The 24,021-nt window shown below is 39.8% G+C and overlaps 2 protein-coding genes and 1 long non-coding RNA gene across 5 annotated transcripts in view; 1 reads left to right on the top strand and 2 right to left on the bottom strand.

Annotated features, from left to right (window-relative positions):
* Window positions 1-19,725, top strand: LOC311022200 (gap junction alpha-8 protein-like). The gene is made up of 7 exons (XM_084023297.1): window positions 1-35; window positions 7,399-13,839; window positions 14,153-14,239; window positions 14,669-14,968; window positions 15,390-15,510; window positions 15,618-15,642; window positions 15,822-19,725. Exon 2 carries the CDS (start codon window positions 7,414-7,416, stop codon window positions 8,689-8,691), a length of 1,278 nt encoding a protein of 425 aa, XP_083879423.1. The 5' UTR covers window positions 1-35; window positions 7,399-7,413; the 3' UTR covers window positions 8,692-13,839; window positions 14,153-14,239; window positions 14,669-14,968; window positions 15,390-15,510; window positions 15,618-15,642; window positions 15,822-19,725.
* LOC311022208 overlaps window positions 17,267-24,021 on the bottom strand; it is a 41,929-nt gene continuing 35,174 nt past the window's right edge. The window contains exon 2 of the long non-coding RNA XR_014598096.1: window positions 17,267-17,689. This is a non-coding gene — a long non-coding RNA (uncharacterized lncRNA). The remainder of the gene's footprint in view (window positions 17,690-24,021) is intronic.
* Window positions 17,267-24,021, bottom strand: part of LOC311022201 (nectin-4) — a 19,457-nt gene continuing 12,702 nt past the window's right edge. For 2 of the 3 annotated variants that reach the window (XM_084023298.1, XM_084023300.1), the window contains 5 exons: window positions 23,522-23,615; window positions 23,213-23,367; window positions 22,426-22,525; window positions 22,205-22,301; window positions 17,267-21,161 (listed from right to left, as the gene is read on the bottom strand). In XM_084023298.1, coding sequence (XP_083879424.1) covers window positions 21,147-21,161; window positions 22,205-22,301; window positions 22,426-22,525; window positions 23,213-23,367; window positions 23,522-23,615 — 461 coding nt within the window. In that variant the 3' untranslated portion in view covers window positions 17,267-21,146. The remainder of the gene's footprint in view (window positions 21,162-22,204; window positions 22,302-22,425; window positions 22,526-23,212; window positions 23,368-23,521; window positions 23,616-24,021) is intronic. The other variant, XM_084023299.1, reaches the window with a different exon arrangement.

Genomic DNA, 24,021 nt, shown 5'->3' on the forward strand with positions numbered 1-24,021 from the left:
GAGAGGAAGCTGCCTTTCCACTTCCTCCTTCACCGGTGAGAACAATTCATGTCTCGTCTCTCAGCCACGTTTCTCTCTTAAACTCAGACAAAGTTGCCAGTTTAGTTGGTATTCTGACGCAGAGTCTGTACAGTGATTTATTTAAAGGCCTCAGTCAGAGAAAAATAGTTCTTGGAAAGTGTACGCAAATTGTGAACAAAGGCAGCTTCTTTTAGTTTTATAATGTGTGAGACTAGTGTGTTTGTACACAAACTAAAACATGAATTAATAAGTATAATCCATCATATTCATAGAGCATTTTTTAATGATCGCCTTCTACAGTTACTTTACAAGATAAAAACACTGACAGCAACTGAAATACAGAATTAAAACATGACGATCTTCAAAACAAATCCATTTAGAAATGACTTCCTATTCATATAACGGTGAGAATCTCCAGATTGGTCAGTCACTCGTCTGTAGCCTTGGCTCTAGCTTCAAAGGGAGTTGTGAGTTTGGTCATGAAGCAATAAAATCTTAAAATCACTTCTAAAATGAACAGCCAGCAGGTGTGGTGTCTAAAACAGGTGTAATATGACCTGTTGCTAAGACCCAAAATAATCCAAAATGTGAACCCTCCTTCGCTTTCCACTTTTCTTTGGTTATATTTTAGTATTTTTAGATGAGTACTTTGCTTATAAGTGCCTCCAAAATGTCCTCACAGTGGACTGATCACAGTGACATCATAGGAAAAGGGGTCCGCTGTTATAAATGAACAAATGTCATGAGTGAAGAACACACTCCACCATTTTATAGCTGTTTACACACTATGACTTATATTGAATACGCACTAATGTTTTGGGCTGAGCCCTTCTACAGTATAGCCAATGTCAGACATCAGTCCACACACAGGTGGCAGCAATACACAATCATTGAATTAATTAGTCATCAAGATCGACGGCTCAGGAAAATATCTCTTGATCTGTCATTTTCAAGAGGATCCTGACAAACCGGTTCATTGGATGAGTCTGCGCATGTCAATCAGTGAAAGACGAACCACATCAGCCAAAAACACAGAAAAAGCAGTTACCAGTTATTATGCAAATATGCTCCCGGAAAATGAAAAACACATGTTCACCAAAACAAAAATCAGACGACGCACAAGACAATAGTGGGCCCTTCCAACAGCCGAGTCCCCTCACAGACAGGGAGGGTGCTGCTGGCGTAACAGGACATGGAAGGGGAAACCTTAAGCACAAATGCAGGTAGTGAGTCCAAACAGTCTAATCTTCTCACCATTTAAACACACCAGTCTCTTTCCTAATCTTACCACTGATCAATCTGTATTTAACTCTCCCACAAACTGTCATACAATAGCCGGAGAAAAATATTTATGGAGGAATAAACTTTAAATTTTTGAACACCACTTTTTTTCCCCTCCATAATGACGCATTTTAGCTCTAAAAAATGTACGGCGGTGTTTTTGTGCACCGGTTCCTGTTGTAAAGTGTCCAGTATGTGCTCCCAAGCTGTGAACTACCCCGTCTCATGAGACTGTCGTCTGTGTGAGCAGCTGAGCACAGGAGGGACAGCCGCCTGGTCCAAATTCAACAAGTCTGACCTGCTGAACACAATGGCCGAACCTGGTCAAGCTGGGCGGCGAGAACTCTGCCCTCAAAAACACAATGCTATGGCTCGGGACCAGATGTGACACATGTTGTGTGTGTGTGTGTGTGTGTGTGTGTGTGTGTGTGTGCATTCGTGCAGCTCATATGTCTGCATATGTGTGAGTATATGTAAGCATTATTTAAACTCTATCTGATTGACTGGCATAACTTTCTATCTCAGTTTAAGGTCGCAGGGTCAAGCTCCTAGACGACAGCTTTCATCAATCTTATCGGCAGTTTCCGTTGGCCAACAGCGAAGCCGGCGGCCGCAGTGTCACCGCTGTTTGCTCGGGGAATTGAAGAATTTAAAACGTTCTCACCGTCGCAGGAAAGGAACGACTGCACGGTTCTCAGAGGAAATGAGAAATCGCTGTTGAAGAATGTTCTCACTTGTGAAAGTGAGAACGCTCATTGGCACGTCGTCTAACAAAGAAAAGCCGTAAGGTAAATTGTTGGTACCTTGATGTGTCATAGCTCCATTTGAAACAAAAGGAAGTGACTCTAAACAGATGACTCATGAAAAAAAAAAGAGGGAAAAATGAAGGCTTTGTTACCGAGGCAGTAGGTCACAAACACACAAAGAGATATAATTGTGCACATATGGGTGCAGATATGTATGGATGGTTTGCACACAACGTGTTTCGAAACAAGTGGACGTCTGTCTTTAAGCGTAAGCCGTACGCCATTGAGGTCTTAGTGTTGTGCTATGTCATGGGACTCAGCGCTGCCCCCAGGTCACCATGTATCTGTGAAGGCCATCACTGATACCATCTCTTAAAACCCACAGGGAATGCCCCCTTTCTGTTTATTTGAACGTGACACAGACAATAAAAATAGCGAGCCAGAAAAAAAACCAGGAACCATCGTAGGTGGAATGGAGCAGTCATCTCGATTTTAAACACTATAATTGAATACATATACATTTGATGGTTTCGTCTCCAGAGAAAAATAAATACATGTGAATGTTTTCAGATAGATGGTTTGGATTGAGGGAATTCTTCTACTTTCCCCTCATATAAGGCTCAAATCTACTGCGAGATTCCTTTTGCTGTCGGCTAAAAATGCTGACGTCATAAGATACAGCACTCATCACGTATTACACCCTTGTAAACTTGATTTGGATAATCTATTGAAGCCCACGGGGGCCCGCAGTTAACACTATCAACTACATCTGGATGGAAAAATACCAAATATATAACTTCTTGTTCAAATGGTGCTGCTGTATAAATGAAGTTTGCTTGCTTGCAGTTTGGAATGGCCAGCCCCCCCCTACCCTCCTGATGCTCCAGTCCTTGTTGCTGATAACTTCCAAACAGACCAACCATTGCTGCAAATAGGACATGATCCTTGATGAGGCCAAACCACAAAGACCACTGCAGATGATGGAAACCAGAACCCTCAGAAACAACTTAAACCTTCATTATAAACCCAAAGATATGCATCTGTTCACCAATGACACCATTACTTGCTCATTATATGGCACATGAGAGTAAAAAAAAAAGGTAATTTTAAGTACAAAAACATCCTGAAAGGTATTTTTCCTCGGGGAGCGATGGGAGACCAGAACTCTCCCCCCGCCGTGGCACTAATAAAGGATTATCTTATCTGAACAAACCACGCCTCACAATCGCAGAATGCGTATTGTTAGATGAAATACGTGTCTCAAATTGCATCGCATTGATAAGGCCGTTACAGTGGTAAGATTTCAGTTACTTCCTGTCTTTCAAAGGCCCTGTGAGCAGGAAGCGCGTGGCACCATCGCGCCGTAGGCAGATCACCGTACGATACGTTTGTTAGCGTGTTAGCATTCTGATTAACGGCCAGTTGGTGCCCTGCTTCGGAGGTCTAATCTGGCCCTCGCGCCTCACTGCACGCGCTCAATAGAGTCCCCACCCTGCATCATGACATCATGTCTTTGTGTGAAATCCCGGTGCCATTCACGGGCCCACCGTGGGGCTTAGCATGCAAGCGTCCACTATACTAACACACTGCTCTTTAAAGGGAGTCCCCTGGTCCCCAGCGCAGTGGATACACCCCCGATGCCTCCACAGAGCTCTGAACATGGCTTCCATCCTCCGACCATCTAGGGCCCAGAGGGGAGCGAGCATTTGGGCTTTTTGTTGGGGACATTTTTCATATGAGAAGATATCTGCTCCAGGATGTGTGGAGACTAGATGTAGCTAGGCAGCTAACATACACACTGATGTTCCTGGATGTCATTCAGAGATAAACTGTAGCAAAATGATTTGGGGACATTTCACACTGGGGTTTTTTTTTTCTTTTTTGCTCTAAGATTACATCATCCATATGTGAAAAGCTGTGGGATCAGTGAAGCTCAGTGTGAGGGCCAAATCTGCCACTAACCAACAGATCACAGATCAGACACCAAGAGGTGGACTTTCTAGTTCACCCGCCCAGTGATGTCACCTCGGGCAGAGACAGCCATTGGTTGAGAGAGAGCGAGGGTTGGCCGTAATAAGATGGGCAGAGTGGAGATTATCCATAAAAGGAGAGATACATTCTTTTGATTAATGATTGTTCATTTTGACCACTGATACTGTAGTATAAGGCCACATCCGTTATTTATATGAGGAATACATTAAACCTTGTTTAATAAATAAAAGCTGCTGTATTTCTTTCTTCACCTTTTTCATTTATACATCTAAAAATGTCACTATTTCATGGAAATTCATTCCTCCTTTAAAGATGGCAATTTATCACATAAACTAGTAGATGCAGTGAGTCTTACTGCTGTATAAAAGCAGACAATTTTTCCATTCAGACTAAACAGGATTTCTGAACAAAAACAAACAACAAAAAATCTTATAAAAAATAAAGAAAATTAACATGGTGAATTTAAGCATTATACATATTTGTTTTTCATAGGTCCGAACTAGAAATATCAGCACTGAAGGCATCAAAGAACACCGCATTGTTCAAACTTCATTGGGTCCTGGGAATATGAAACAATCATGGAACCTGGAAATTAGATTGTGCAAAAGGGAAATGAGTTGTGTGACCATAAACAAACCATCTGTTTCAGACTGCCATGTAATTGTTTAGTTCCTTCCTTGTAATTCGGAGCATCAGTGGTTTACCAGAAGAACACGTTTTCAACAGTTTGGATAAACAGGCAAACACAAGCTTTCTTCAAATAAACATTACCACAGGTGTGGTTTATAATGAAATGTTTAAATAGAAATACCAGTATTGTAAGGTTCTGCATTTCAACACAATTTGTAGTATTTTAATAAATGTAACAATGTTATCCTCCTCTTCATAGGCTGATAGACATAATAGTTAAATAGAAAAACATATGCACGTGTGAAAACTTTTGTTGAACATCAATAAAGCCACATTTTTCCTAAAACAACATTATATTAAAATGGGACTGAGTAGAAAGTTCCCCAGTTTAACAAAAACAGCTAAACCGATTTCAAAATATGATGAGCAATAATTGTTTTTCAATGGTGCTGATGAACGGGTTATGATTAAGAGGAATGAGCTGGATGTTGTATTATTTAGCTTTGGATGGCGGGGAAAGAAATATCTTCATCAGAGAAATATATATCTATAAAAACATAAATATTGATGTATGGTTTCTGTCATTTTTTCCCTTTTTCATTTTTATGGAACAGATTTTTTTTGTTAAAATTTAAACTTAAAAAATAAAGTGATATATTTGAATATATTTGTGAGACCAAACATGCCAGTTTGGCCAATAATAAAACTGAATGTCATGAATTAGATCTTTTTTTTTTTTTATCGTATCCCTTCTATCCGTAGTAGAACTCTATTGGTTGCATTTGTCCAAACCTGATGGTGATTTCAAGATATTTTGACAGCCCCTCTATTGGCTGTGTGGTAGCTTTGCCTCTGTTCAAACATCTGTGGAATTATTCAGAGATCAAAGACTGCTGCTCGTGTTTTTTCTTTCCTGAGCCGGGAAAGTTTGACTAGCCTCCATAATAGAGACATTTCAGCATGCGCTTTCACTCAATGGTTCACATTCTTCACATTCCAGCTAAGTGACACAGATATGATGATACACAAGCGGTCACACACAGAGAGGTGGATTCACTCTTCTACTCTGTTAAAACTTGCATTTGATAATAATGCTACCGATTGTCAAGCTTTTACTGAAAATGAATCAAGATGGAAAAAGTGCAGTTTAAATGAGATACCTCATATTTTTATATCAGCGAAAGATCACTATAGAAAAAAACAAAAACAAGTAAGGTTATATTTATTTTTTCCTTTGTTCACATTCGTAGATTCAAAAATATTCATGAGAAAAAGAAAAAAAATGCTGTTTTATTTTAATGAGTTAACTTTGTCTCAAAAGAATGAAAAAGAAGGTGGACACTATTTGATGAGTATTTACTAGGTCACTCCAGTATTTATGGATTCGGTTAAGGATATAAACATCAGAAAATTGTTGTGAAAATAATTCAAATAGTTTTTTTAAAATGATTATTTTGGTTCAGCAGTGATGTGCCACGTCTGGCATTCTGGATCTGACTTATATTCATTTGTGTTGTCTTTAAAAGCCCTTGCAGAATGACAAAATAGAATAAATAAAATGATAAAATGAGACAGAACTGACCACCACCTCCTCTAAACAAAATAAAAAATGATGTCCAAGCCTCAACATTAGTAGCATTTATTTATTCTCCATGTTAAAAGTTAAAATGGACCTGCTGCTGCGTGAACTGAATGGCTGTACAAACAACAATGTCCAGTGTTAATGCACGAGGGCATTAAACTCTCCTTCATCTGCCTCTCTAATGCTGGCATGGCAGCTCAGCTGGAGGCACATCAGCTGCTGTTGTTGTTTCATCTACTGTATCTGTGTCTCTACATACATATGTGTGAGGAAAGCGCATGCATGGAGCTGCTCTGCTGTGGACTCGGTGCCCCGGCCGTACGGTGTCCATGTTGGTGTGGGAGCCTGAGGCCTGCTCCCATACATCCCCGCTCTGGCTCTGTTGATCCTATTGTCTCCTGCGTCACCAAACGTCGCCCGGCAAATAAAGGCCGTCTGGCTCCAAGCTTAAATATTGCAGCAAACTAAAAACCAACCATCAGAGCCGATTCATTCACATCTGCTCAGTGGGGCGACAAGGACGGGGCTTTAGGTGGGAAAGAGGGCAGAAAAAAGTTCACTTTTCCCTGCCGGGTGCCAAGAGAACGGGACAGGACTCAACTTCGCCGGAGCCGCAGCTGTGGCAAGTTGCCCATTTGATAACATTTAACCTATATCAAACCTTACAATAGAAGGGACAATTTATTAGTATTGATCTCTTTTTATTGGTTTTTCATTTGGGAGTTTTTTGTGTGGAATTTTTTAATGAGCTAGAGTGAGATATTTTTGGTTTGCACCACTCTTAATTTTCGTTTTAGTTAAACGTGTTCACATTTAATACAAGCAGCCTTCGAAAACGACAAAAATCAATTCCTTGCTCAACATTTTTTTATTTAATATTTGTCTCCATATGTTTTATTTCTTTTTATTGGACTCGAACACAACTCTTTGGAAGTTTAAAATTCTTCAAAGTGGTGCTTTCTAAAAGAATCCCGCGTGGTAGCATCAAATTATGGCTTCGATTTATTTTTTGACAAGTTGACATGTTTTCCAACATTTCTTACTTTTGCCACTCTCTATTCCCCTCCCCCTGTTTGTCCTGCCTACCCCACCCTCCCTGATTGTCTGCACCCTGTGTCCATTCCTACCCCACCCTTCATTCTGCAGTGCTACGGACCGATCATGGGTGACTGGAGCTTTCTGGGTAATATTTTAGAGGAAGTTAACGAGCACTCTACGGTGATCGGCCGGGTGTGGCTCACGGTGCTCTTCATCTTCCGTATCCTCATTCTGGGCACGGCGGCGGAGTTTGTGTGGGGCGATGAGCAGTCTGACTATGTCTGCAACACACAGCAGCCTGGATGTGAGAACGTGTGCTACGACGAGGCCTTCCCCATCTCCCACATTCGCCTGTGGGTGCTGCAGATCATCTTTGTGTCCACACCGTCGCTGGTGTACGTGGGTCACGCCGTTCACCATGTCCACATGGAGGAGAAACGCAAGGAGCGCGAGGAGGCAGAACTTAGCCGGCAGCAGGAGTTGAGCGAGGAGCGTCTCCCTCTGGCACCCGACCAGGGAAGCGTCCGCACCACTAAGGAGACCAGCACAAAGGGAAGCAAGAAGTTCAGGCTGGAGGGAACCCTGCTGAGGACCTACATCTGCCACATCATCTTCAAAACACTGTTTGAGGTGGGCTTCGTGGTGGGCCAGTACTTCCTGTATGGCTTCCGCATCCTGCCGCTGTACAAATGCAGCCGCTGGCCCTGCCCCAACACGGTGGACTGCTTTGTGTCTCGCCCCACGGAGAAGACCGTCTTCATCATCTTCATGTTGGCCGTGGCCTGTGTCTCGCTCTTCCTCAACTTTGTGGAGATCAGTCACCTGGGCCTGAAGAAGATTCGCTTTGTCTTCCGTAAGCCGGCCCCAGCCCCAGCCCAAGGCGAGGGCTCGGCCCCTCTGCCACCACAAGGGAAGAGCCTGCCCCCCCTGGCTGTGCCCTCCCTGCAAAGAGCGAAAGGTTACAGGCTGCTGGAGGAGGAGAAAGTTCCCATTACTCACCTCTACCCGCTGGCTGAGGTGGGCATGGAGGCTGGCAGAGGGGCCCCACCCTTCCTGGAGGAGAAAGTGGAGGAGGTGCTGCCCATGGGGAACATCTCGAAGGTGTATGACGAGGCTCTGCCCTCCTACGCCCAGACCACTGAGACAGCAGGGGTGACATTACACGAGGAGGAGGTGGTGGAGGAGGTGGTGGAGGAGGTGCAGCAGGCAGAGGTGGAAGCAGAGAAAGTGGAGGAGGTTGTTGTGGATGAGGATGTGGAGGTAGAGGAGGCGGTGAACGGGGAGGGGGTAACTCCAGCCGAGGCAAGGATGGAGGCCACGGATACGATAGAAGACACCAGACCGCTGAGCCGACTGAGCAAAGCCAGCAGCAGGGCCAGGTCAGACGATCTCACTGTATGAACCTGTGAGAGAGAGCGCATGTACACCTGCACACACCAAATGTTCAACACAAGAGAGAGCACACACACACACACACCTAACTCAAGACAACGCACACTCTTGAACAGGCAGGTCAAAAACCAACGGATGAAAAGCAAAATCAACAGGGATAGATTAAAACCTTTAAGACACGGGCAACGATTCTACAAGGAGGCAAAAAAATATGCGTGTTTGTGATAAAAATGAAATATAAAACGTAGAAGTTAAAAAAGGGGAGGAGTAGGTTTTTTTTATTAAGCGTGTTCTTATATTTAAAAAAGAAAAACGTGGAAAGGACACATGCAGGGGGGGAAATGTTTTTACTTGATGAAAATCCATGTTCAATTTTTAGAAACATCTTTTTCTATTGAAAGAGTTTTAATCATATACAATGGAGGATTAGACATTTTTTTCATGGGGTTTGAGTAGATAGGGGAAAGAGAGTTATATTATACTTGTGTGTCTGCAAATCAGTAATTTCGCTGTAGTTAGGCACTGACTTTCATTCCCATTCGGACGGCGACATATTGCAAACGCAGCATGTTGGCTGCACACGGCACGAGTGAGACGACTCTCACACACACAAATCACACCATTAAGTGCCGGCACATTCACAGGTATACAGCTCTTTGAGAAGAGGAAGAAAAGTCCATTTTCAGGGTGAGAAGAGCATACCTTTTTTTTCCTTATTTTTTTTTTTTTTTGCACAATCAGAGGTTTAGACTCTGTGCAAGGCCTTTAACCCTCATAAAACCTCATCTATGCATCCATTTACACAGGATTCTTTCAAGTGAAGAGAGATGTGCATCAATTTCAGAGCATTTCTCTCCTTTTCATGTTTATATACCAGGTAGCAGCCAGAGCTTAGTGAGGAAAAATAAAAAATAAAAAAAAGACCACATGTTGAATGTCTTTTTCAATGTGATTCTGCATCTCTTCATTTTAGATTTGCTTCTGTTTTGTAGCCTTGAAGTAGAACTGTGGTGTCAGTTGTCCATGGCAGAGAGCAGGGCTCATTTTGCCCTATCAGAGAATGAACTATAGTAGCGACCTCAGGCCAAATCCTCTCTTTTCGTGCTGTACAAACAGGCGTCCAGGGCGATAAAGATCACGCACCATCAGCACAAAGTATTGTTGGAGGCCAGACAATAAAAGAAACCGTGCTCATCAATGAAAACAAGCATCCTTGACCTGGCTGTGAAAAGATCTTTCTACTTGATTTTATGTGAACATAGTAGGTCCTTACCCCGCAAGAAAATAACAATACTGACATGCTTTCAAATTAAAAAAAAAGAGAAACAAACAAACTAGGGGGCAACTGCTGTACATAAAGCCCCATCTCATGTCTGGTAATGTACATAATGTGCAGAGCAGCTGTTATCAGTTATTTCACTGTCTAGAGGAATCACACAAGTTCTAATTGTGATTACAGTATTGATTTAATCCCACAAACATGACAAAGAGAAGCTGCCCATGCTGCAGTACTGTGAATCAGAGTAAAGATGAATTTCTAATCATTTCTTTAGGTACAAAGCGTGTTAAGCCTTAAAGTTAGGTTTATCACAAATATTCCTCTCACATTCTCTGGCTTTGTTTATTGAAACAGCTGCCACTGTATGATTTCCTGTGCCTTATCTGTAAATGTAAATTCTCAAATGTTGTAAGATTGTAGCAAGTGCATATTTTGCTCTGGGACCTATGTGAATTTTATGTTTTTTTTTTTTTTGCTTTCTTTTTCTTTCTTTTTATCTGAGTTTAATTTTGTATGTGACCCCTCAGCACACACACTTAACCACAAACACCCCCCCTCCCCATATAGACACACACACACACACACAAAATGTATTTATTATGCAGCACAAATGGTTAAATAACACATGTTTAAAATATTAACATGATCATTTAGTGATATCAAGGACATATTAGAGCATAGAGTCACATTTTTGCGAAACAAAAACAGTAAATATGCCTTTGCATGCATAGGCACACACACACACACACACACACACACACACACACACACACACACACACACACTGTCAGTTTTGTGGCTATAATCAAATGGCTCTAGAGAAACTCAGAGAGAAGGCAGCTGTGACCCCATTGTGACCCCCAAGCCATCCCTTCGCATCCCATAATCTAATGCTGTTGAATCTAAAAAAAAAGAGCCTTCATTGAATCACCAAATTGTTGAACACATTAAAGCATTTAACAGTGTTATAATCAAAGTATGATGCTGGTCCTTGAGTACATCGATATGACTGGTAATGTATGATTTTTTGTATTTTAAGACTGTTGCATTGCCTGTTTGTAAGAAGACATGATTAATCTTTGGAAAGAACAAAAAAAAAAAAAAGTGTAATTTTTACTAACTTGTAGTCTTCTTTGCTGATAGATGTGTGGCAGTATCTTCTTTTGGACTGTGAACCAACGCAATAAAAAGTCACACGTGGTCAAGAAGTTTGTCTCAGTGTTTCTCTGCTAAGCAAACACACACGCTGAACTTTATTATTATTATTAATAAGAATAATACAAGGTAAATACAACAAATTGCCATTACAATGTACTTGAAGTACCAAAAGTAGAAGCAGAATTTCACAATAACGTATGACATTTTTATTCACCTTAATCTGCAAAGTAACAAGTAACTAAAACCTTCAGATAAATGTAAGTGAGTGGAAAATACAATAATTAGCCATGGAATAGACTATAAATACACATTTACATACACAGATTTTAGGAACGGAGACACAGATAATATAGACATGAATGTTAACATGACAGAAAAGCTATGACATTCATATTTAAGGTATATCCATTTATATGTCATCTAATATGCACGTCTTTGGACTGTGGGAGGAAACTAATGTGACACAGGAGACCATGCAAACTCCACTGTTTAATTATTAAAGGTCACATGCTGACTAAAATCCCTAAAAACATGCAGGACAAAGTAGTTTACTGGTTTGACAACAGGATACATTTAGTGATTAAAGACGGATTATTGAAGACTGATGAAGGGTTGAGAGGATTATGATGAAACCACCACTAAGAGGCAGTGTTGTATTTTTATTCCTGGAACCAGTCTATCTTTCTCTCAAAGCCTGGTTTGATCTACATAAAGAATGAAGGTGAGGACTGAGCTTATATTTATTTTGTATTATTTTACATCTGCTCATGTGGAGATTGTTTCAACATTCATTTTAAATGATTTATAGACTTGTATGTCCTCTCATGTTCTATCCCGTGGTTCCTACAGCAGTACAGGAGACAGATTACCTGATAATGAAACAGGTTCTTCTCCACCCTTTTAGTGCTCCTAATGGCAAGACTCCACCGCACCCGCAGGAAAACAAACTGTCACACTCGGCAGCGCTAATGAAATATATCAAGTTACATATTATAGTGTACCCGCCGCGCTGCCAAGCTCTCCCAACAACTTTATAACCTCATTTATGATCTATGTGTTTGCATATAATATGCGTATTATAAATATAATATAAGATGATGCAGTAAAAACAGTCAGGTTCTGACTCATTTATGTGCAAATTGGCTCCTCCGAGGATTTATAGATAAGGTTGTCATTTTTAAAGAGTGGGACCCCAGGAAAAAAGTTTGGGAGACACAAACTTTATCTTCATTTGTCAAAACAGGGTTAAAATACTTGGAGAGCCTCATAACGCCATCTACTGGGCAATGTAGGTACTTTTACATTGTTAGACTAAATGCTTTTTTATTTTTTGTATCTAAATGTGATCAATAATAAATAAAAAATGTAATAATTTGAACAAAGCATTATATGAATGACTAGTTTGTATATCACCTCGCCAATCCCAACACATCATTAGAGACAAAAGTATTTTGCTGTTAGAATAGAATTACTTTTTCAATCCCAGACTGGGAAATATTTTTAACACAGCAGCTGTGGGTCAGCAAAAAAACGCTCTGTACAAATATAACATGAATATAAAACCGAGATATATATAGTGTATAAATACAGTGCAAACAAACTACACAAGAATGAACAATAGCTATGAAAATAGAGTCCAGAGTTCTCTCTGTCAGACAGATCAGAGTTGTTGTGAAACGTAATGGTTTGTGGCTCATTCCAGATAAATATATATTATTTTATTATTATAATTCTCATTTATTTAGGAAGGTGGTCTTTGGAAATGTTTCAACGATCAGAAGTGGGCCTTAAGTGTGAGAAGCATGGTCTAAAGTAAGGCACATTCCATGTGGGTTGATTGCAAGTGCATAGCTGATGTGCTAACAGCGATTGCAGTATTTGCAACACGGGTCAAGAACACATTCCTCATTGATCTCAAGAGTTTGGAAAGACTACGGCCTTAAGGTTTCCACAAAAAGACATGAGAAAGAGTTTAAAAATAACTGTGGAAAACAAAATAATGCCAGCAAGCCCACTTGGGAAAATCCACACCCATGGCTTCTATTTGCTGTTGTTGCTTTTTGGGTGTGCTGGGTGTATCTGCTTACACATGCTGTGAGGTGGAACTTGATAGGCCTCTCCTTGGTTGACCTAGGGAAATTTCAAACTGCCATTTCGGTCATTTCCATTTCATATCTCATATTCAACCGCTCAGTTTGCATTTTCACAGTGTGCCTTTCAGTTCATGTCAAAATGAAAATGGATTATTCAGGATTTAACTGGAAGACTAACAGTCAGCAGGAGTGTTTTTGGTGTATTTTCAAACATGAGAAAAGAAAATGAAAACATGCAATTTGACCCAGGGCCTCTCACACTGACACAGTAGCTCACATGGCGAGCTCCAGTTCTGCAAAACACTATCTTCAACAGCATCTCCAGATGCTCACAAAACACTCTTCCACCTCAGACACCCACAGAAAAACACTCATGAGACCACCATGTCATCAAAATAGTCACTTCCTGTGTGATGGACCATTTCTGGTTTGTGTGGGTGCTGGGCCTGGCCAGGTTTAATCTCGAGGCTTGACATGCATGTCAGCTACAGTGTCATACACAGAAAATTTCGTTTAAATCGTTTTAATTATTTCTATATTTAATTTACAAATGTTGTTGCCTTTGTAACATTTTAAGGAAGAGTTAAGGAACGTGGAGACCAAACAGCGAGCAGGGTCTCTCAACCGGTAAGTACGTATTTATCTCAAAGTATGACTCTTTTTGGCAGACTTGTTTATGATTTATCAACTACATGTTTTCTTGATCATGTGACATATTTGAAGTTATATCTTTTACTTTTGTGGGTGATTGTTATTTTGAGACACTTGAAAAGAGGATTTCTAATCTGAGTGAGGGTTTCCTGTGTAAACGAAGTGAAAGTGAAAAATGTAATATTTGGGCATAATACCAATTACCAATACACACTGAGATTCAAACTTTGCTTTTGTAGTTGACCGTGACATAATTTATATCATTATTAATTATAATCTTCGTTTCTAGGTGGGATGGAGGATTTTTGTAAATATTTGGGCATCAACAGCATGCTTTCTCTGATATTTTGCATGTTCTGGATTTTCTCAACAGCAGGTATGATTGATTTCACACAATTAAAAACCCTTTATCTCACCCTTATTATTTATACAATGGATATGAGCTAATAGATGGACGGGAAATATGTTTATTTGCTTCCTTGCTGAGAGTTAGAGGAGTAGCCCGATATCACTCTGTCTGTCCACGAAACATGAAGCGCAAAATTCCGCTTGAACAAATTAAACTTGGAGATGTAAACTGTTTGTGAGTCTGAGAAGTGCTATTTTGTGACCTTTAGAGCCAGCCAGGCCGTTTCCCCTGTTTCTTGGTCTTTGAGCTCAGCCAAGCAGTTGCTGGCTGTAGCTTCATATTTATTTATCCATATTTAACAGCAGGAAAACATAAAGAAACATATTTTACGAAAGCTTCAACTGTGGTATGAAAATGTAATCGATCTATCATTTAAAATTGATGTTTCCCTCATAGAAAGAAACACCATCTCAAAGGTGGTCGGCAGCAAAGTGATCCTGCACTGCAAGAACGAGTCAAACCACACGTTCGTTCAGCTGACGTGGAAAATGAACGAGGTTGTCCTGTTCAGTTTCACCCCACAGGCACCCTTACACATCAGTCAAGAAGCTCGCCGCCTCAACATAAACATGTTGCAGAGCCAAATCTACATTCTGGTCATTGAGAGAGTCCAGAGGTTTCACACAGGAAACTACACCTGTGAGATCACCACCAAGCAAAGAGCTCAGGAACAGACGTGGGAGCTGGTAGTTACAGGTAAGCTCATCAAAGAAGACGTGAGGGTTGTTTAAGACCACAGAGCAAATAATTACTCTGTAATCTTTATGCCACGTGCTTCCAATGAATACACTGGATTATGGAATAATGACACTCCCTCCAACGAGCCGGACAGCTGTATTTGTGCAGTTAGATTTATAACCCCCATATAAATAAAACCTCACAGATGTTTTCTTATCATACAGTCGTGGACTTGAATATTGCAGCCTAGCTACAGAGCTCACAACGTAAGTGCTGGGGCTTTTAGATGGCACACAATATGTGAGCTCCACCTCAACTTCCTTTATGAAACAATTAGCACACCGGCAAAATCATATGGTCTTTAAATGACTATGAGCTTTATTTAACTACAGATTAGACTTTGTGAATTTAATGCTGTTTTTTTTTTAAACCCCCCCAGAACACAACGCAGCCAGTAACAAGCTTTTGATTGCTGTAGCAACCGTTGTTCCCTGTGTGTGTTGCCTGACCTTTATTTTGGCGTTGACCATTCTTTCCAGAGTCTGCAAAAAACGTGCAGAGTAAGTTGCATCCAGTCAATGTTTAAAACATCATTCTATGCCGGCCAAGACGTATGGTTGATGGCATTATAGTGCATGAATATAAACATAATGTCATTCTCTTTCAGGGATCGTTCTCCCACTGCAGAAATGGTAAATATTACAATTATCACCATTACAGAGCTTCACAGTGAATTAAATTAACTACAACAGGAAGTAAAGAAAGTTCCTATTATGATATGTTGCAGATACACTGAGATCAAACTGAGCTGCAGTTCTACTGTAAGACAAAGTATGCAATTTTAACTTTTACTTTAATCCTCTTTTTGTAGGAACATGAAGAAACTATTTATGAAAACTGCCTGCGAAGTGATGATAGTCAACAACATGGCAAAAATCAGCCTCACCATCACAAACCCAGGACTGATAGGAAGCAAACTATGTAAAAGGCAAGAGTATTGGAGGTGTGCATGTGTGAAAATGCTCATTTCATAGGAACAACCACCTTTTTCTGGAATACAAACAAATTGTAAAACCTGATTTGTTTTTGCCGCCTCTGTCGAAATGACTTTCAATCTGAATAACGACTGTTTTCAGGTTGTCCATACGCACCATCTTGTGATGGCGCTGAGGGGAACTAAAGTGGTGATTGTTTGTCACGATGAGCGACACGCAGTCATCTGACTGATTCCCAAAAATAATATATCCATGTGTACGATTATGTAACAGAGTAGCATCTGGAAAAAAACCCTCTCCATTGAACCTGGTGCAGCTGAATTCACTATTCATGGTGATACATGTGTCACAGCTAAAAATATATGCTACACAAGGATTTTAATTTAGTGTGTAAGGGCACCAAATGAGAAGGTTTAAATGAATTGCAGTGATGCAGTAATCATGACGGGGTGAAAATGCATGTTATTTAGTTTGTAAGACCTTTAGTTAGGTTTTTGATTATAGACTTACTGGTCTAGGATATAATCACCTCCATATGGCATTTCTTTTATGTTCAAAAGCAGTCATTTCGAATGTGGGAAGTAATGAAACGGTAGCGTTCATCAGTTGCAAAAAGGGAAGACAAGCAATAAAAATATGGATGCTACAAAGTTAGAGAAGTTTAAGCAGCTCATATGTGCAGTATAGTCTTTGCAAATGTTTTTGAATCATGGTTGTTAAGCTGGAAGAGGTTTTTCTCATCATGTTGCACACAAGAGACAGACGGTTAAAAACGGAAGGATTCAGTATCTAAATATGGGTTATGCTCCATATTCCACAACCTTAACTTTAAAAACATCTGGAGGCCTGCACACTTTACATCCTACCACTGGTTTCCGATTCACCTGCTGGCAGGATTTAAAGTCTGTGACCACAGAAAGTCTTAAAGTTATGCCAGTATTGTTTTAAGAGATGAACACATCTATTTTGTAGAGTTTGTAATGGATGTTTTCTGATCACTGTACGTGTCACTCTATTCACAAGACTAATGTTATTTTAATATTAATCTAAGTTTTTTAGCCCACATTCACAGTAAGTAAAGTCACACTAGGGGATATTTTGGTTTCCATGGGATTAGTCATGTGACACCTCGTATATTAGACATGTGACACCTCGTATATTTCCATTCACACGGTCATCATGAAGTCACAAGTCTTTACTTTGTCTTTTGTTCTGGTAACCCTGAACACTGTGTATGTACTTTTCTAGCCCTGTTTAACTTCCCAGAACTGTGTGTGTGTCTGTGTGTGTACACACTGTAAATAAGCAAATCATTAAGGCATCCGTTCACACAGCTTTAATAACAGGGCAAAGGAAAGGTAATTGCACCAAACAACTACAGAGATGATTAAAAAGCACACACTGAAAATGTCTACACAAAATAAAAACAATTTGAAACTACTTTTATGAAAACTAAAACCAAATACCAAACATTTTAACATAATAAAGATAAGTAAAAAATATTAATGCAAGTATTTGCCACTGTTTATGTGGATGTCCAGCCAGTGATGCTTTCTCCGTCCATATAGCAGGCAACTTAAGAATGTATTATCAAAACAGATTGGATATCCACGTAAAAAGGTGCAACATTTTCCTTTAACATAAAGAAATGTGTAAAAAAAACAACAGCAGAAAAGGTAAAACTCGTGCACACGTGCAATTAATGCTTGAAATGAGAAAAGAAATAGCTGCCTTTCTAAAAGATCTAGTGTTGTTACTGGTAATTATAAAATATTAGCACGCTAAACAGCTTAATTCGATTATGAATATGGTAAACATTGCTTACTAACCAGCATTAAAATAAACATTAAAAAGGACCATACCAGTCTAATTGTAACTTCACGCCTCTTAAATCGCTGGGCTTAGCTACATCAAGCTTGTAAAGATAACCACGTTGTTTTATTTTTATCTAAAATAACTGTATTAATCTAATAAAAGCCAAGCTAATAAAATTTGCGCAATGCATGGTCAACGTTGGTTTACAATCCGCAATACAATGTAGAGAAGATGATACTTGTCAGAAAACAACTTCAGAACATGTCCCAGTATGAATAATAATTCATTTTATGGGGCGACTGTTGAGTGTCGGTACGAGCCTGAAATCCTGAAAGTCTGAGGTTTAACTTTGAGCCAATTGTTGACCTTCTTTATACGTTGGTTCTGTTCTTGACTCTGTTCTGAGTCAAGACGCCTGGGAAAATGGTTTCTTACGAGAACTGAATTTGGAACTGGAGTTTGAGCTAGAAGGAGGATTTTAACGACGAGGTGAGTTTTAACTCACCTTGACATTCTGTAATGTTTATTGAATACGGACAAAACAAACAAAAAAAATCATTTTGATAAACGTGGTGGTTTATGTAAACTAGGTGGCCAACGTTGTCAATGGACAATGACATTTAGTAACAGTGTCTTTAAGTAAAAGCTTGGAGACCTGCTAGCTTGACCGTGGACTCATGACATGAACAACACAGTAACAGGAGTGTGTAGTACAACTGTTTACATTCCAGAATAATCTTCTCCTGCAGTGTTAGTAACACACATCTTCAAGTTGACCTTCACTAAACTCATAAAATCGCTTTTTGTTGAATTTGGGTTCAGTCAGTCTTCAGTGTGTTTACTCATAACGGCAGAGCTTGAAATGTGATGGTCTGCTGGACCCCAGGAAGAATAGCTGGGTCTGTGCCCCAGCTAATGGGGATCCTAATAAACTAAACTAAACTAAACTAAAATAAACTAAACTAAACACTTGAGGTACATTCCAAGTAATGCAGTCAGAAACATTTTAACTTCAATGTAATTATACCTTCATTGTGCATATTAATGTCGACTTGATAAATAACATGTTTAAGTTGCCTATGAATGAAATGAGTTCGACCTGCAAAGTAACATACCGGTATGTTCAGTTTTAGCTACTCAACAGTGACAGGATTCACTGTTTAATTGACTAATGTGTGTCTTCTGTTGAGGTTTCCATGTGGTCAGAGATGTAAACAGCCAAAGAATATAGAATAATTGATAAAACTGTAGGAATGTATTCTCAATAGCTAGTCTTCATCAATCCAGTATATTCAATTAATTATCTCCCATTTAGTGTCAAATAGACGATACAGCAGGCGTTGTTGTAGAGTGTGACAGGTCACTTTATCGGCATTGTCTGCGTTTTTCGCCCAGAACTGTAGCCCTTTCGCAGTGTGTTAACTAACATTTTTTAGGATGACTGCCACCTGCCATATGGATCTTTAAATGATACATTTTCTCATAGAAATGTATTGGTTTCCTCCAAAGGCTCTATCAAGAGAGGTTGTTTGACTGTGTTTTGTCCAATTCCAATTCTGGTACACAAGCTCCCTTACCACGCCAAGGCAACAGTCACAAGGGAGAACATTAAATTATTCAAATAAATACTAAGGGATGGGGAAAGAAAAAATAATATTAATAAATTAGCACAGTTGTGGTGCTGAATGAACAGTGCCCCAAAATAATAATTGAGCAATGGCTAATACTGAATGACAATAAGGACAGATCCAGAGGCAACATTAGCTCTACACGAGGCTACTGCATCCAAATTAATCTTTTGAGGATACAGGGGGCGGCCATCTTGAAAATAGAAATTTCAAGTGGCTGGGAGCGTTTTCTTGTCAAGCAACCCTGAGAGACTGCTCATGCCAATGTTCACGCTTTCATCATCAACTGAAAGATTCTGATAAAAATAAGCACTTAGCCGCTCCACTATAACAAAAACTTGTGTCATTTCTGGTTTGCGGAAGAAACAAGATGGCGACGAAGCAGCAAACCAATGGGTGAACAGCGGTGAATACGTTCACCTCTTATATATAGTCTATGGGTGGTGGTGGAGAATAATTCAGCACCAAGCATTCAAAAGCATTCAATTCCAGTTGAATTCCAACACAGGCACTGACATAAATGTGTGTTGGACCTAAAAGCAGTTTATTATTATCTTATTTATTTATTTTGTGCAATGCCTTATTTCTATTGTATTTATAATTTATTTTATGTCAGTTGTGTCCGATACGCTTTTTATTTTCTGGGTTATTTTCCATTTTAAATAAAATACGATATTTAAGACATGCATGAGGTTTCTGTGTGAGTGCATGAAGATTGGTAGTTGAATTGGCCACGATACAAGGCTTAAATCGTGCCTAAGGCACCAAATTGGTCAGAGCCGGCACTGACCGTGGCAGAGACGAGGAGGGATGGTCAGTACGATGCAGGATCGGAACCGGGAGATCAATCCAAGGGGGCGTTCTGGAGTGTCTGGCATGGCAGCAAAGAACGAGTAGAGTAGTGAGTGCAGCTTAAAAACAAAGCTGAAGCTGTGAGAGCAGGTGTTGGGCGGATGAGGGAGGGGGCGTAGCAGGTTGAGCAGAGGTGAGGTAATGGAAAACTACTGGGTAGCTAGAGGAGGGGCAGGCTGTGAGAGGTACATCCTATTCGAATGTCACTTAACAACAGTAGAATGACTTCAAGCGACCTACAAAAAGGATGGAAAACGGCAACTGGGGTGAAGTGCATGGCGAGGGGGTTTCGAAACAGGCTCCTCGAGGCAAGGCTGTAGTTGTGCAAAGCCTTTCGTAAATGAGAAGCAAAGATGAGCCAGGCTGAGGTCAGCCAAGGACAAGAGCAATGTGAAAGCGTGGTGGAGGAGAGAGACGCAGACGGAGATGACTGATCCGCATGCATGGTGATGAATTTCAATACAATAGATTCACCCCGATGGTCTAGATAACTTGCAGCTTCGCCTCGTCTGTCCGCATCGTACTGTTTGATCCATGGTCTGTGTGCGGCAAGCGCAAGGATCATGGATGTAGAAAAGCCTTGTTTTTTGTCACTGTTTTTCTCTCTTCCTTCGGGTTTTAAATTGTATTTATGTGTAAACAGCGTCTTGTGTGTATGCAAACATGCTTCATAATCCTTTGGTATCATCAGCAGTTAATGCTGTTGGTGGGAAACTCATACAAATGATTGTGTGTGTGTGTGTGTGTGTGTGTGTGGGGGGCACATCAATAATACTTAGTGTGTTATTTTCATATCCCATTTGTTGCTTCTGTTAATATTATTACTGATATACCGATGCTGCGTCAGGGACAAGGAGTGTAATCTGCGGTTCCTGAGCAGCCGTTTTACTGTCTCCCAGCTTGCTTCTACACAGGTCTTCCCTATGGCAGACAATTCAAAACCTTTGATTAAAATCAAGCACTTACAGTGTTTGTCAATCGCTTTGGCTCATTTCTTGAAATATTGTTAACATTCTCAAAGCCTTAAGTGCATTTGTCAAAAAAGATTGGTCCAACACATCACCATAACTCACCTGCAAAACATTTAACTCATGCTTCAAAACAAATCATATCATATAAAAAGTCACTGGCCCCGAAATGAAAGGTTCCTTTAACATTATGTGAACAATCATGGTCAGAATGTTTAGATGTTTCTCAGGATGGCAGTGGAGCCTGAAAATGTTCCTTATATCCACATTTCAGGTTTGTCCTATTTTTTTAGTTGACTGTACTGGAATGTTATTTTTGTCAAGTGCATTGAATGCTATTGTGTATCAAACTGAATACTATCCAGATGCTGATTTCGACAGATGTTTTACCAATTTAGTGGACGACATTACAAACAAATCCATAGTACAGTAATGACATTTATGGTATATATGCCTGAAAGATTTAGACAATTGAATGGACTAGTGTGCATGACTTACACAATGAAATCATTCACGTTTTAAAGAGAAAAACTATTCAACTGAGAAGCAACATCATCAGTTTTGATCAGCAAGATACATTGAATCAGTAATTGTGCATTAGATAATTGTATTTACTTGTTTAAATATATATGGAAACCTTTGAAATTTGATTAAAATAACAAGGAATTCAAATCTGTAGTGAACCAGTGCCCAGTGGTTTAAATAATAAATATGTATTATCATTTGAGAATTGTGTCAAAGCGATTGAGAAAAAACTGTAATTCCAAATGATGAAATGTTTGCAAAAGAGTTTTAAGATATAAGTTAGGAAGGAACTTTAAGACACTAAACGAAAAAGCAGCTGTAATACCATAAAAAAAATACTGTAACAAAACATGTAAGAGATAATTGTTGTAATTTATATTATGTAATGAATACAAAAACGTATAATTTGAGGGATAAAAGAAGAGCCAGAATGCACTCTAGCAAATTAAATATTATACATATTTCCTCTACCTCTGTCTGGAGTTCCTCTGCCTCACACTGATTCTCTTCAGGCGTGCTGCAAGCTGTTTGGACCTGCGTCATCTCTCCACGTGTGACCATATCTGTCCTGGATAATGAACCTTCAGTTAGCTTACAACAAAAGATTCCCATAGTACATCAAATATTTGTTTATATATTACTGTAGTACTGTATATTACACTTAAGTGTTGCATTATTACTGTACTCCGTACCTTGGAAATCTCCCGGATCTAACCATGAACCACATTGCAACGACCACGAGGGCGATCAGAACAAGCAAAAGCACATATAAGGTCCAACATACACGGCAATCTGTAGGGAGACACAAGAAGAATACAGTAACATACTAATACACAGCGCTACATCAGGTACATCCTAGACCAGTAATGTCTCAGTTTGGCAGTTAAATCAGAAGGATCTCTGGGTTTTTATAAAGTGATGGAAACTGGAGAGGAAAACATACCTAGCTAGTTAGACATTACATTTTTTTGTGCTACACTGATTAAGCCTCAATCCCCACCACTTCAAGGAAGGACAACTAGCCAGCCATCCGTCACCCCGGAGCTGCGACAACACTATTCAGCACCACCGACTTTGTGTTGTCACCCTAACAACTAACAACGCTCACCGTTTTCTTTTATTCAATTCAAATGACCACTGAAAACAGTTAAAATTATTTCCAAACTTTAGTTTTAATGCCTTTTTTCTTATTAACGCGAGGTTCATTTATTCAAATTAAACTTTTATCTGAATCTGTACTTCTACTTGAGTATAGAACGTCTGTACTCTTGTACCTCTGCCAACAGGTCCAATTGTTTACTGTACATACAGTACATAATGCATGGATTCAATAGGTTTAACTTGTTCCAGAAATTCATCCTGCTGTAGTCTCTCTTTTTTAAATTAAGAGACACAAAAATAAGATTACAGAATCAAACTAAACCCACAGCCAATAACACGTTTGACAAAAACCCACAGCCAAATCAAGCCTGACCTCACCTGAGCTCACATACACATATATGTGGCTGTGTTTTTTTCCATATAGGTTAGATGCTTCACACTGGTAGAGGCCATTCAGGTGAGATGTCATGCTCAAAAAGTGTAGAGTTCCACCTTCTACTCTGACAGAAGACTCGGGCCATGACTGGTTGGATCTGAAACAGACAAACAGGGCTCAGCATGACGGCAAAATAAAGATGTACAACAGGTACAAACTCACAAGAACGACAAACCAAACAATGTTTCATGGTAAAAGACATGTATTGTTTGGTGAAGCATGTCTCCACTGAAACCAGTTAATCTGTGTACCTGCTCCAAGTAAAATCTGCCTTCGGGTTAGCATCAGTCACACATTCAATTGAGTGTTCGGAGGTTTTGTTGACGTTTATTTCAGTGGGTGAGACTGTAAGAGACAGGGAGAAGGATTCAGGGTTTAAGTGAGGAAAATAATTGTATATCAGAATAATATTGAAAACCCATGTTTGGATCCCACCTATACCGTATCTATAAGCAACTCTTTAAGTACTGAAAAAAAGTTATTTTCAGAGGCGGTGGTGAGGCAATACAACACAGCAATGTTTAATAACTGACAAGACGGTTGAAACTGTATTTGCGATTATCTGAGGGTGGAGCCTAACTGCCTGCAGATAACATTATCACTGTCATGGCAGTTGGTAGTGAGCCGCTTCCATTGAGGGTTGGAGGGGGAATTCCACAGCAGTGGGAAAACACCTGTCTTTCTCTCCAAATAAACAGGGCTTTTGTGCCAAACAAGACAGCAGATTGTTATTTATACTGCTCGACAGCTG

This window comes from Eutrigla gurnardus, assembly GCF_963514095.1.
Source record: "Eutrigla gurnardus genome assembly, chromosome: 12".
Classification (NCBI taxonomy): Eukaryota; Metazoa; Chordata; class Actinopteri; order Perciformes; family Triglidae; genus Eutrigla; species Eutrigla gurnardus.